This window comes from Nematolebias whitei, chromosome 11 (assembly GCF_014905685.2).
Source record: "Nematolebias whitei isolate Nwh7 chromosome 11, NemWhi1, whole genome shotgun sequence".
Lineage (NCBI taxonomy): Eukaryota > Metazoa > Chordata > Actinopteri > Cyprinodontiformes > Rivulidae > Nematolebias > Nematolebias whitei.
This window is the reverse complement of record NC_056508.1, coordinates 32,709,483-32,721,963: the sequence shown is the minus strand read 5'-3', so window position 1 is coordinate 32,721,963 and position 12,481 is coordinate 32,709,483. Positions and strand designations below refer to the sequence as shown.

Below are 12,481 nucleotides of genomic sequence, written 5' to 3'. Positions count from 1 at the left end.
GAAGGAAGGAAGGAAGGAAGGAAGGAAGGAAGGAAGGAAGGAAGGAAGAGTCACAGCGAAACACAGCTTTCTCTTTTTCAAACAACGAGCTGATGTTGTCTAAAACACATCTGTCAGATGTTTACAATGGGAGGCCACATGTTTTACAAACTAATCTATTTCTAAGAACCTTTTTCTATACGTTTTTTAAAACTAAAAACATGAGTTTCTCAACAGTTGTGTCACATTAAAAGCAGCTTTGGACATGTGGATGTTAGATGAAACATCTTGGAGACTTTAGAAAGCCGACAGTTACAAAGTAAGAATGAAGCTTGAAAACTACCGTATTTTCTTCCACTGTACACGTTGCACCGCCGTATAAGTCGCATCAGTCCAAATATGTCTAATAAAGTTGAACACAACATAAATATGTCGCTTCACCGTATAGGTCGCAGTTATTATGCGTCACCGCTGACCTCATGGAAACATGGGCCAGTGGGATGCCAAAAATCGACAGGAGCGTGCACGGGAGGACTTTAACAAGAATTTAACAAGATTATCACTTAAAAACAATTATTTCTTTGCTTGGAATTATAGTAAAGATGTGTCACAGTTGAACTTTTCCTTAATAAATGTACTTTGACGGTCAAATCAGCTGCTTTTTGCCTGGTGGTCACGGCAAAATGCAGCTGATTTGACGTGCGCTCCAGGAGTTCTGGAGCGAGAAGAAGGTGGCAGCTTGAGCAAATCAAGTGTCTCATTAATATACACTTTTACCTATTAATGAGACACTTGGCTTGCCATATTTGTCGAGGGCCCTCTAGCGGCTGAAAATGGTAATGTTCAATATTTTCCATGTCGGAATGAATGAAATCGTCAGCTCTCAGACAAAAATTGGGCTATAAATATGAGGAAAAACATAAATACATCGCTTCGCTGTATAAGTCGCAGGCATGCTAATTTATGCAAAAAACTACATCTTATACAGCGAAAATTACAGTAAGAGAAAATAATAATCTAAAGCCAATACATTTTCACATCCATTCAAGTTACCTCTTGGTGCCGTAGATCCAGGCCACAGAGATGTTCTCCAGGATTACCACCACCGTGAGGGGCAAACCAGCGGAGTAATCATCAAACATGGTGACGAAATAGTTCCCTGAACGCTGCACGAACAGCAAGCCTAAGAAGAAGGCTATAATACAGCAGACCACTGAGGGACACATGAGAACACAACAGCTGGTGAGAAACGGATCCTGTGCTCCGATTTTAACACGTGAATGAGCTGCCAGGTCAGGACCTACCACACAGGATCTCCTTGCGGACCTTGAAAGCGTCCAGTATGGGTGTGGTGATGCCGGTCATGGTTCCGATCATGCTTCCTAGGCCCAAGTTGATCAGCATGAAGAAGAACATGACGGACCAGAAGGGACTGGCAGGGAAGTGGGTCATGGCCTCTGTGAAAGCAATAAAGGCCAATCCGGTGCCCTGAACTGCCTACAGGAGGGAGAGACACACCCTGTAGTTACTGATGGTGAAAAGTACAGAGCTGCTAGAATGCTAATAAAAAGAACCGCTATTCCTCCATTAGTAAGTGCATTTATTATAATGCTCATATACAAGTCCTCATGAAGGCAGTAAACTCATAAAAATGTCCTCATAGTTGGACACTGAAGTCCAAACATCTGCCTTCTGACCTTATTCAGCTCATCCTCCAGGATACAGGCGTCCAAGCCCAGCTGGCTGAAGCTGTCCTCCTTCACGGTTTCGATGACTCCGTACATTTCGCTGTAGTCCTGAGCCGACAGGTGGGAGAAGTTGATGTGAGGAGGAATCAGCTCTCTGCTCAGCACACCTGTGTTCAGGTAACCCAGAATCTTCTCTGCATTCCTGCAAAGGTGTTAGTAGAAAGAGGAGAGAGGTCAATGTGGGTATTAAAAGTAACAAAGAGAGATTTGTTTGTTTCTGTAAGAGGTACTCACTCAACAACACATTTCTCATTCATGATGTTCGCTTTGAAGCCCAGGACAGCGAACACCACCAAGGTGGCCAAGATGGAGGTGACGAAGTTAATGATGGAAACCAGTGCGGCGTCAAAATGACAGTTGTTGTCTCTCTTGTTGTAGCTGGAGAATGCAATGACGCCTCCGAAGCCCAGACCGAGGGCGAAGAAGACCTGCGTGGCTGCTTCTCTCCACACCTGCGGCTCCAGCATCTTCTCCAGCTGGTGAGATAAGAACGAGAAAAAAACCCCCCATCAAATAATTCTGGAACTAATGTCATTTATCTTTGTATCTCGCGTTTATTATGTATTCTATCATTAACCTTCTGTTCAGGCACCATGATGATGATTTAAAGTAAACTTGACCATTTGATTTGAAATATCTGAGATTATTTCTTTAATTTTCATAGACGTAAACATGAACACTTTAAGTAACACAGTCTCCTTTTTATTATTTATATTTCAACATTAAATAAAGCGTTTCTGTCTCTCGTGTATTTTAAGTGAAAACAGAAGCTGGCAGGTCAGCCTCACTTCTTCACAGGTCTAAAGTATTTACAGAAGAGCAAACTTATTTTATGAATCTGCGTTTAGTTTTTTTTATACGCATGGACAGCAGGATACATAAAAATGTTACTCTAAAATAAATGTTTACAACTCTTCAAATCCATATTTTGTTAATTTAAATTAATTAAGGAAACCTTACCTGATAACCTATGATTATCATCCAGTTAATTCTAATTAAAAATTAATTCTCAAAGCTAAAACATGGACAAATATTTGTGTACCTCCAATGACTTTCACGATTCATCCTTGTTTATCATTTTAAATGAGCATCGCATCAAAATATGAATATAGGAATTTTGTAGCTGAGTTTTGCCACTAAGACTGCAACAATGATTCCCTTCAGACAAACTCCATTTATCTTTTTTTTTTCTTTAGCAATCTAATAAAGAGTGTAGGCACACTGCTGTAAGTGTCTTTCTAATCTACTTGTTTGAAATGTGCTGTCTGTACTAGATTATGCAGTTCAGGATTTAAAAATATAAATGTAACTTATTTGGACCAAGGTCTGTGGTCTAAATGCCAGCCAAAGATCTAAAGATAAATAGCATCGATCTGTCACCCACTGTGATAAAAACCACTGGGAGATGAGTTGAATGTCATGAAAATATAGTTTGAAGAGAGCTGCATTCATTTGACAAACTCTAGTATTAAAATTAAAACAGAAACTATGCATTAATAGCAGTTTTACAGACAATTTGTCATGCACATATTTAAACTTATTTTACTAACAGACAAATTTAAGGGAAAAACCTTCCCCCAAAAGCAATACATCCAATAAAGTGTTTGCACTTGATTCTTTAACAGTGAATAAATGCATAGTACATAATCCTGTATGTAAAATAAAATGTGCTGTATTTTAAAAACGAGGAGTGACAATATTTTTAAATACACAAGCACCACAAGAGGGAGACACTGACCTATAGCAATGTAGATAATCATATTTTTCTGTTGAAGGCCTCTTTCATTGACAAGTTTTATGCATTTCTACATTTCCTCTAAGAGCAGTGAGTGTTTTCCCTCGTTTTGACGAATAGCTGATATTTCTGTCCTTAAAATGTCCCCAAATCCCAAAGGGGCAACAGAAAAAATGATGTTCTCCTGCTTTTCAGAGAAAATACTCGCTGGTTTGCTCTCACCTTGGGGGTGAACATGTGAGCGATGCCGTCCACTGCTCCCTTCAGCAGCAAGCCTCGGACCAGGAAACAGAACAGCACCACATACGGGAAGAGGGAGCTGAAGTACATCACCTAAAAGAGGGAGAGAAAGTCAAGTGCATCACACAGTGTTGCCATGGATACCTTGTGAGACCTCACACATGGAGGGAGAAGTGCCGTCACACACACAGACGATGGATCAGTCCCCGTTTGCTCCACGGCAAATCTGTGAAATCTTTCAGCGCAGAGAGGAGATAATCTTTCCACAGAGTTGCAGAATGATTACAGCTCTGACGACTGGAGTCGATCAGGGTGTTTTTAAAAGCATGTCAGACTTTGTGTGCAACATCTCTCTATTCTGCAGGCTGGATGTTGTGCTCTGATGTATGACTCACAGTTTGGACCCAGAATCAAAGATGTTGATGTGATTCTTGCCAACGTGAGAACCAGTTTGCTTTTTTCTTGGTTCAGTTGAAGCTTATGAATGCTGCATGTCCCTGACTTCCATAATACAGATGAGATCCAAAAATAGACGCGTGAGAGGCTTAGCGTTGTACCTTTACCCAAAAAGCAGAGTCAATAAAATCCTCTCTGTCAGGGATGAATCGCTGATTAAAAATGAAAATGGAAAGCTTTTGTTGAAAGGATTTATCTTTACATTGCCTCGTTGTGGTGTGGGACAAAATGCAGAGGATTATTCTTTATGACATGCAGGTTCAGCGCCCCCACCGCCCTCGTACCTTCCCAGAGGACTGGATGCCTTTAATGACTGCCAGGCAGACCAGGATCCAGGCCACCAGCAGGGACAGAGTCATCTTCCAGTTCAGGCCGCCGGTGTCGTCGATGGTGCTGGTGATGTTAAGCGTCTGACGGTACCAGAAGTAGGTGGTGGCAGAGCTTTTCTCACATTCTGGTTCCACAACTAAAACAGAAGCAGGAAAATAAAAAATAAAAACAGACATGAGCATCTTTCCGTGGAGCTGGACACAAATTAAGAAAAACTTTGTTCAAATTTCAAGTTGTTGAAATAATTATTTCCATTAAGGAAAAGCATCTGCAACTTGCACGATGATGAAAAGCTTGATAAAATAATAATAAATAAAATGTCTAATATTCCTTGAATTAACCTGCTGCCTTATTTTGCTAAAGATGAAAACTAAAATTGATGAGTTAGATCTTTTTTGTTCAAACCTTTAAATTAAAGTTTTGAACAATCTCATGCAATACTGAAAGATGACATGCTATATGTTTGGAATGACTCTCAGCTACTACCACAACAAATTTAATCTAAACATCTGTAAAACAGGTTGTAGCAATGTATATGTTGGCTAATATCAATTAACTTTGGTAGCCATTTGAATTTTCTCAGCACCAAAAGTTATTCAGATGCACATAAACGTCCAATTATTCCCTAAAGTTTTATTAAAATCCATACATGTGAACTATTTTTCTGACAGACTGGTGAAAATTTAAACTAATTTCTTGCACAATGTGTTTGTGCTCAGATTACATGTTGTGGATGACTCTCAGCTGCTACCATACAAAATGTTTAGGTCAATATCTGCAGAACTGAATGAGTTTCAACCTTTTAGCAGTACAATTAATATTCTAAATAACCAAAAAGCAGAACAAGAAAATAATCGGCCAACTATTAAAATCAATCTTCAATAATTTATGTATTTAGTAAAACATCTGTAAATTGTTTATAGGAGGTTTATGTATTTTTTTTTCATAACAATGTGAGCTAAAGGAATATTTGGTCTATAAATGTCAAACGCAGACTTAAAAGGAGGAACATGAAGGTAAAACAAATAAAATTAAAAAAAGGCTTTATTTAACAAAGTTAAATAAAGGCAGTCAAAAACTATATTAAAACAAAAAGAAAGAAAAAATGGAACAAGGAGGAGAGAAACAAGGAGCACTGATGAGATGAAAGACTGATGAGCAAACAAATAATGAGATACTAAAGCTAAACAACAAACACCTGGGGTGATTACAGATGAGGGACAGGTGAGGGTGGCAGACTACCGTATTTTTAGGACTATAAGGTGCATTAAGTGAAACAAAACTGTCAGATAAGTCAAACTTTATTCAACTCATTCACAATAACCACATAAAATTGGTTCGAGGTCAGTAAGCACAACCAGAATTAATACATAAGGCGCACCAGATTATCAGGCTCACTGTTGATTTTTAAGAAAATTAAAGGATTGTAAGTGTGCCTTATATCAACAAAATACGGTAATTGGAAAACCACTGAGGGTCAATGAGAAAGAGCAAGACCTAAACCAGAAAACTAAAATAAAACCTAACAATAAGTACAACATTACTAAAGAATAAAGATTTAAACTGAACAGCAAAACGCAGCAGAACCTAAAGGACAAAAATAAAACACAAACCACAAGAGAATAAAAGTAAAAGATAAATCAAATAACAGAAAAACAGACAATGATCAGATTTACTGTGAATCATTCTAATCTTCACAGAGAAACAGCTACAGTGAACAGGATTAAAATTTCATTCATTAAAAAGCTGTCGTAAAAACATTTTCAGGCTATCAGTTCTGAAATTTTAAAAAGTACGTTCTAATACATTTTGTTTCACGGCGCTAATATTTAAAATATTTCCCTCGGTCTGAATTAAAAAGAAACGGAGCTGGCTTCTTGTTTCTCGCGTTAATGAAACGCTCCTTTTAACGTGTCTCTGCAGCAGCTGTCTTCTGACACACAGACAGCTGGGTCAAATGAAACGTCGGACCACAGAGCTGCCCAGTTGGCCCAGGCAAAGAGATCAATGGTTCTGTTCGGTCTCTGCAGAGATGCTGCTGCATGACCCCAGAGCCAAAACATAAAAACCTGAACAGGACGTGCGTTAGCATCTGCTGAGATTATGTGCTAACTGAGACGTTTTCTTGTAATCTCACATTAAATGGGCAGTGTTAATCCTAAACTATACGCAGGGCAGGATTAAGGATTTATGTACCCCTTGGCTAGAGCTTTTGGAGCCCCATTGACATATTTCTTTTCAACACAAACAATTGTTAAAAAAAAAAAAAAAAAAAATCAAGTGCACCATTCAGTTTCTACTCACACGGAGCGAAGCTTCTTTTAGATTTAATCTAAATCTAAAGTCTGAGGACAAACTACAGAGCAATCATTTGATATTATGATAAAGTCTGCTCTGTCTGTTTATTTTAATGATCAGCCATTGCTGCAAAGATTGAAAATGGACCTGAAAATTTTCTCCATTTAAACTCAAAAGCAAATAAAAACAAAAAAACACTAGAAACCATTAAGCATCTGTAAATTGATGCAACTTAAAACTCTTTCCAGTGATTTGGCCTTGCACTGCGTTAAAAATGAGCAAAATGGGGAAAAACATCCATTCATTAAAAACAATAATACTACTTTGAGCCCCCCTAAACTATTTAGAACATCTGGCCATGACTACTGTATACTCATATTTTGATGACGGTCGTGTTTTTGAGCGACTCACTGGCTTGGGTTCCATTTCTCTTGATGGGGCACTCAGCCCAGGGGAGAGGATACTGAAAAGACTGGAAGAAATAGAAGATGCTCCAGCCGATAATTACGTTATAATAGAGGCCAACAAAACCGCACACCTGAGGAGACACGAGACAGAAAAGCAAACCTTATTAATCACACAAACACGAGGAGCAAACGGCATGCAGTGTGTGAAGGTGGGGCAGGGCGCAGACACACAACTCAGTCTGAGTACATATAAATTATTGAGCTGTTTGCTCTCAGCAGCCAAGGCCGCTGTCCTCAAAGATGGTGGTATTTATAGCCGCTAGAGCACATAGGAGCTACGGCACGCCTCACTGCCCCCGGGCAGGACTCTCCATCCACCAGTTTACATTAGATTGATGAAACGAGGGTCGGGATGAATGACCCACAGAAAGACTGAAGCAGCAGATCACTGACTGAGCGACTCAGCTGCTGACGGACTGCGCTCGAAGCTGGGGATGCTAATGAGACAGGGACATGATGGGTCACCGCTCCGGCTGTGGATGGAGGACAGACTGCAGCAGCGATCAGAGCATTTTATTTGCTTTAAAACAACAGGAGGCAATATGAGGAGGCAGAGCGAGGTCAGGAGAGTGCATCATGCAGCACAGCTATTAGCAATCGTCCCATCTAATCTGACTCATTTTTATTAAAACTTGATGTTTAAAGGCTTTAACAATGGAGGATTTTTAAATGAATAATAGATCTGTACTGAAACAAGCATTCATTGTAGGAGCACATATCGCCTGCCACCTTGGGAGGTCAAAGTTTGAAACAAAAATCTTGTGTGATCAGTTAGTGCTCAGAATGTGTGATGGGAATGAGGATCAGCCACTACCACAACAAGTTTAAAACAAAACATTTGTAAAAATGACTGAGTGGGAGTCAGTTTTGTATTTGCCAAGGTTGCTTAGTGTGGGGTTTCTGTCTTTTCTGTGTTTTTCTGCACTCCCCTGTGTTCAGCTCCTGTCACACCTGTCTCCGTTTCTAATCACCCCAGGTGTTTCATGTCTCATTAGCTTCTGTGTAAAGTCGGTGTCTTTTCACTCCTCCTGTGTCTGGGTTTTCTCCTTCATAGGCTCCATGGCTCTGTAGCTGCTCCACCTGTCTTCTCCTAAAGTTACATTTTTTTTTGCTGCCCCGTCAGCGCTTTGTTTTATTTGTAAAAATAAAAGTTCTAATTATTTTGATTTGTGAGTTCTCCTGCCTCCACCTGCACGTGGGTTCACACTTAAAGCAGAATCATGCCAATTAGCTGTGGTGGCCATCTTGAATTTAGATGATTTCAGTTGCAAATGGACCTTTTTACAGTCACTAATGCACATGCTCAGTCAGTATTTTGCAATGCATTGTGGTCCTAATACTTCCAGTTCAATTAAATACACTTAGTCCAAAAGCAATGTTCATACCTAACTCTGCTTCACCAGTGCTCTGCAGTCATTCAGAAGCCTGGCACGTCACTCTCACAACGTAAAATAATAAAACTAATTTACTAATGTGTTTGTATAACAGTCGAATAAAGCAGGTGTAAAAGACATGGCTATGAAACGATTTGTGCCCCATTTTATGCATTAGTAATTGTAAAACGGTCTATAAGTTATAGATGCGCATTAACAATTACTTTCTGACGTTTGTATTCAAGTGTCATGAGCTGCTGAGACAAACAGAGCTGACTCCAACAGTTATTTGCAAAGTTTTGAACAAAGCTATTGTGCATTTTATTAGCTCTTCAATTACGTGTTGGGGACGACTCTCACCTACTACCACACCAAATTATAGCTCAATATCTGTAAAATTCAGTTATTTTTTGTGTTTGCTAAAGCTGATCAGCTGTGGCAGACGTCTTGAATCATGTTTACTCCAAACAATATTCACTATTATTCAATATTTCAATGTCTGTTCAATGGTTAATAGGATATTTTGCTAACAGGCAGACAAATGAAGCCCCCCCCCTCCACACACAGATTACGATTACCTTTATTTATTAAAGCAAGTGATAAGTCAGTTTTTAATGAATAAAACTCCAAATGAAATTCCAGTTTGTTAATTAATAAAAGGGCCTTTTAGCTGCTGTGTGATTTTTGTAATTTGAACTTTTACTTTTGTTTTACAATCTTAACTGTGTGGGTAGAAAAAAAAGACAGGTTTTTGCACTGATATTAATAAGTAAAACAATTAAGATTATTTGTTGAATATGAAATAATTCAACTTTGTACAGAGCAATTTAAAGAAAGGTGCGAGTAAAAAATATTATTTCTCTGTTTACTCAAATGATCATTATTTCATTGCTTACATAAATGTTTTCATATTAAATAATAAAATTTTTAGTGAAAATCACAGAAAAACTATTAAATTAACAAAGTGCAGAGCTATTAGTTCCCCATCACAAATTATTTAAAAATATCTATTTTAGCCACTACTTAAATGCTTAAAGATCTAAAAATTAAAACCTTCCCAAACATTTTAAGAATATTATTATTATTTTACCTCATATTTAAAAACTCTTATAATTTAGCTGCAGATTGAAATATTTACAGGTCAACTTTAAACAGAAAGCTTTAATTCACACAGATTGATAATTCAGGTTATCAGATCCTTTCACTTTCATTCTGTTGCCAACAAGAAGTGGACTTTTGTGATTTTCAAATATTTTCAAATTTACTGAATGGATGTGATAGTTGACGTCATGTTTTTCAAACATAAAACTGGAACTTCTCAGTTTTACATTTCACTCAGCGCTATAAAGCCCCCAAAATTAAAGAACACTTTTAATCCATCTTGTTTTGGGTTTAAATCAATAATTTGTTCCTCAAAAAATCTCACAAAGAACTCAAAGAGCTCCTACAGCAGAGATTTTCAGATGTCATAATCACCAAACTTAAGGCAACGGCACTATTACCATCAAGCTGGAAACGCCGATGCCCCCCAGCTGAGGGTAGACATAGTTCCACACCCCGATGCTGCCCCTCCTGATCCTCTGACCCACTGCCAGCTCCAGGAAGAACAACGGGATGCCGATGAGGAGGAGGAGGATGAAGTAGGGCACCAGGTATGCACCTGACACAGCAGAAGAGCAGAAGGGACACAAATTACCGTATGTTTTGGAACATAAGGCAAACTTAAAATCCTTTAATTATCTCAAAAATCGACAGTGAGCTTTATAATCCGGTGCACCTTAAGTATTAATTCTGGTTGTGCTTACTGACCTCAAACTGATTGTATGTAGTTATTGTGAATGAGTTGAATAAAGTTGGACTCATCTGACCGTTTTGTTTCGCTTAATGCGCTTTATAGTTCAGAAAATACGGTACAGCTGGTAGTTTTTATTTTAACATCTGAATGCTGATTGTGAAGCAGACAAAGGGACGGCGTTCTATTTAATCAGGTTCTGTTTTTAGTTTTTACCTTTAAACACGGACTTTACTACCACTCCCTGCATCACTCTCAGTTCGGACATTTGCTTTTTTTTCCCTTTTAACTTCTATCCATCACGTCATCCGCTGTCGCCCTCTTCCTTTTATGTTTTTTGTTCAAAACAGGAGAAAAAGAGAGAACAGACGGCGATCACAGACAACAAGTCAGATCCAGTCCTGCTTACGTCAAGAACCGAAGGGACACCATGGTGACAGAAGCACCCAAAGCCAGAGAGGGTTGGTTCACAGACAGCACACACTTTCTATCCACACTGGACTCCATAAAAATACTGATTTTATTCTCATCTGAGGCTGACGGAGAGGGAAACTAAAGGTGTCATCTTGATTTCAGTTCTGTTCTGAGAAAAGATTTAAACAAAATCTGTTGGTGAGGAGATAAATAAGCTATCAAGGTTTAAATGTTTAGATGTTTTCTCCCAGACGCTGCACAGCCATGCATGAACGACTTAATGAAAGAATACGAACGGAAAACAAATCTAAATGTTAAAGAGCAGGAAAAAAGCCTAAATCTAAATGGAAAGTGGTGTTACTGAGCCCACTGAGGCGTTGAACAACACTAACTAAAATTAACCCAAATTAGCCTCATTGATTAGCGGGCATGCTAGGACTGGTATAACAAGGCTGCTGAGAAAATCTCTATCAGTTCGATTAAAATGTGTTTTTTTTTCTGTTGACAAATGTGTTTGCCTCATTTTGCAATTAAAAAAAAAGTTATTTGCTGTGCTGCAAGATTTCAAATGTGTACAAAACATTTAAATTGTACTAAATATGAAGCATTATTAAATTTAAAGTAATTTATGGTCATTTAAAGTGGCTGCTTCAACTAAAACCTCCCATTATTCAAAGGTAATATTAACAGGGTTTTAAGGCCAATTGTTTGAAATAAAAATCAACATTTAAAAAAAAATTAAAGAGAAAATTTGGTTTGTCAAAGTGAATAAGGAAATTATTGGTAAAAAAATCAGTTCAACCAGTGGATTTTTATTTATATGTCAAGTCCGCCTGTCAGCTGAGTAAACAAAAAAAGTCAGAAATTGTTTTACCAACTCTGGGTAAATGTTCATACTCCTACCAGGTCCCACCAGGAGACACAAACACACAAATAATGTTACTAAATTAAAATTTAACCTAATTAAATTAACAATTTGTCCATGAAGCAGCGCTGCTTTTAGTGAGGAGTGTCTGATATTTGTTTGTAAAAAAAAAAAGACAGAGGCAAAAAAATGAGCAGCAGCAAACCTTTTATTGCAAGACAATGCTGCACCCTCAGCTAAAAAGTAATTAGATTACTTAGTAAGTAGTAATCAGATTGAATTTTGTTTATGGTTATTATTACTTCAGAACAACACAGTTACTACTCAACTTACTGAGTGTTGTCTTTTCCTCTCAAATTTATATTTATGGAACAATATTCATATACTGACGTTCTGCATAATAATATTTTATTCTGTTCATTTTAGACCTGTTGTTCTTCTTTAAACATGACGACTAAATTTCCCTAATCAGGATTATCACTGTTAATGCCACTTGATTGTATGTGCTGCTGTTTATCCATGCTGCTGATCTCTTGCTGCTGATTCATTTCATGCTGCTGTGTTCATTCATACTCATCTGCTCACACAGACTCATGTTCATGCTGCTGTTCGGTGTATTGTTTTTGTAATACTAGTGTTTAGTGTATTTCTTAGTTTATATCTTAGATCTTATTACTGTTTTCTTTTACAATTTATACTTTTGTTGGATGTACCTGGGACCCTGTGCTCTCTCTCTCTCTCTCTCTCTCTCTCTCTCTCTCTCTCTCTCTCTCTCTCTCTCTCT

General features: G+C 38.1%; 1 protein-coding gene across 1 annotated transcript in view; it reads right to left on the bottom strand.

The window, feature by feature from the left end:
- The window catches only part of slc6a17 (solute carrier family 6 member 17), a 26,257-nt gene that overhangs the window by 2,518 nt on the left and 11,258 nt on the right, over positions 1-12,481 (bottom strand). Inside the window, exons 3-10 of the mRNA XM_037684211.1 lie at positions 10,129-10,286; positions 7,198-7,324; positions 4,443-4,624; positions 3,685-3,795; positions 1,962-2,203; positions 1,677-1,869; positions 1,284-1,476; positions 1,033-1,192 (exon numbers count right to left, since the gene is read on the bottom strand). Coding sequence (XP_037540139.1) covers positions 1,033-1,192; positions 1,284-1,476; positions 1,677-1,869; positions 1,962-2,203; positions 3,685-3,795; positions 4,443-4,624; positions 7,198-7,324; positions 10,129-10,286 — 1,366 coding nt within the window. The remainder of the gene's footprint in view (positions 1-1,032; positions 1,193-1,283; positions 1,477-1,676; positions 1,870-1,961; positions 2,204-3,684; positions 3,796-4,442; positions 4,625-7,197; positions 7,325-10,128; positions 10,287-12,481) is intronic.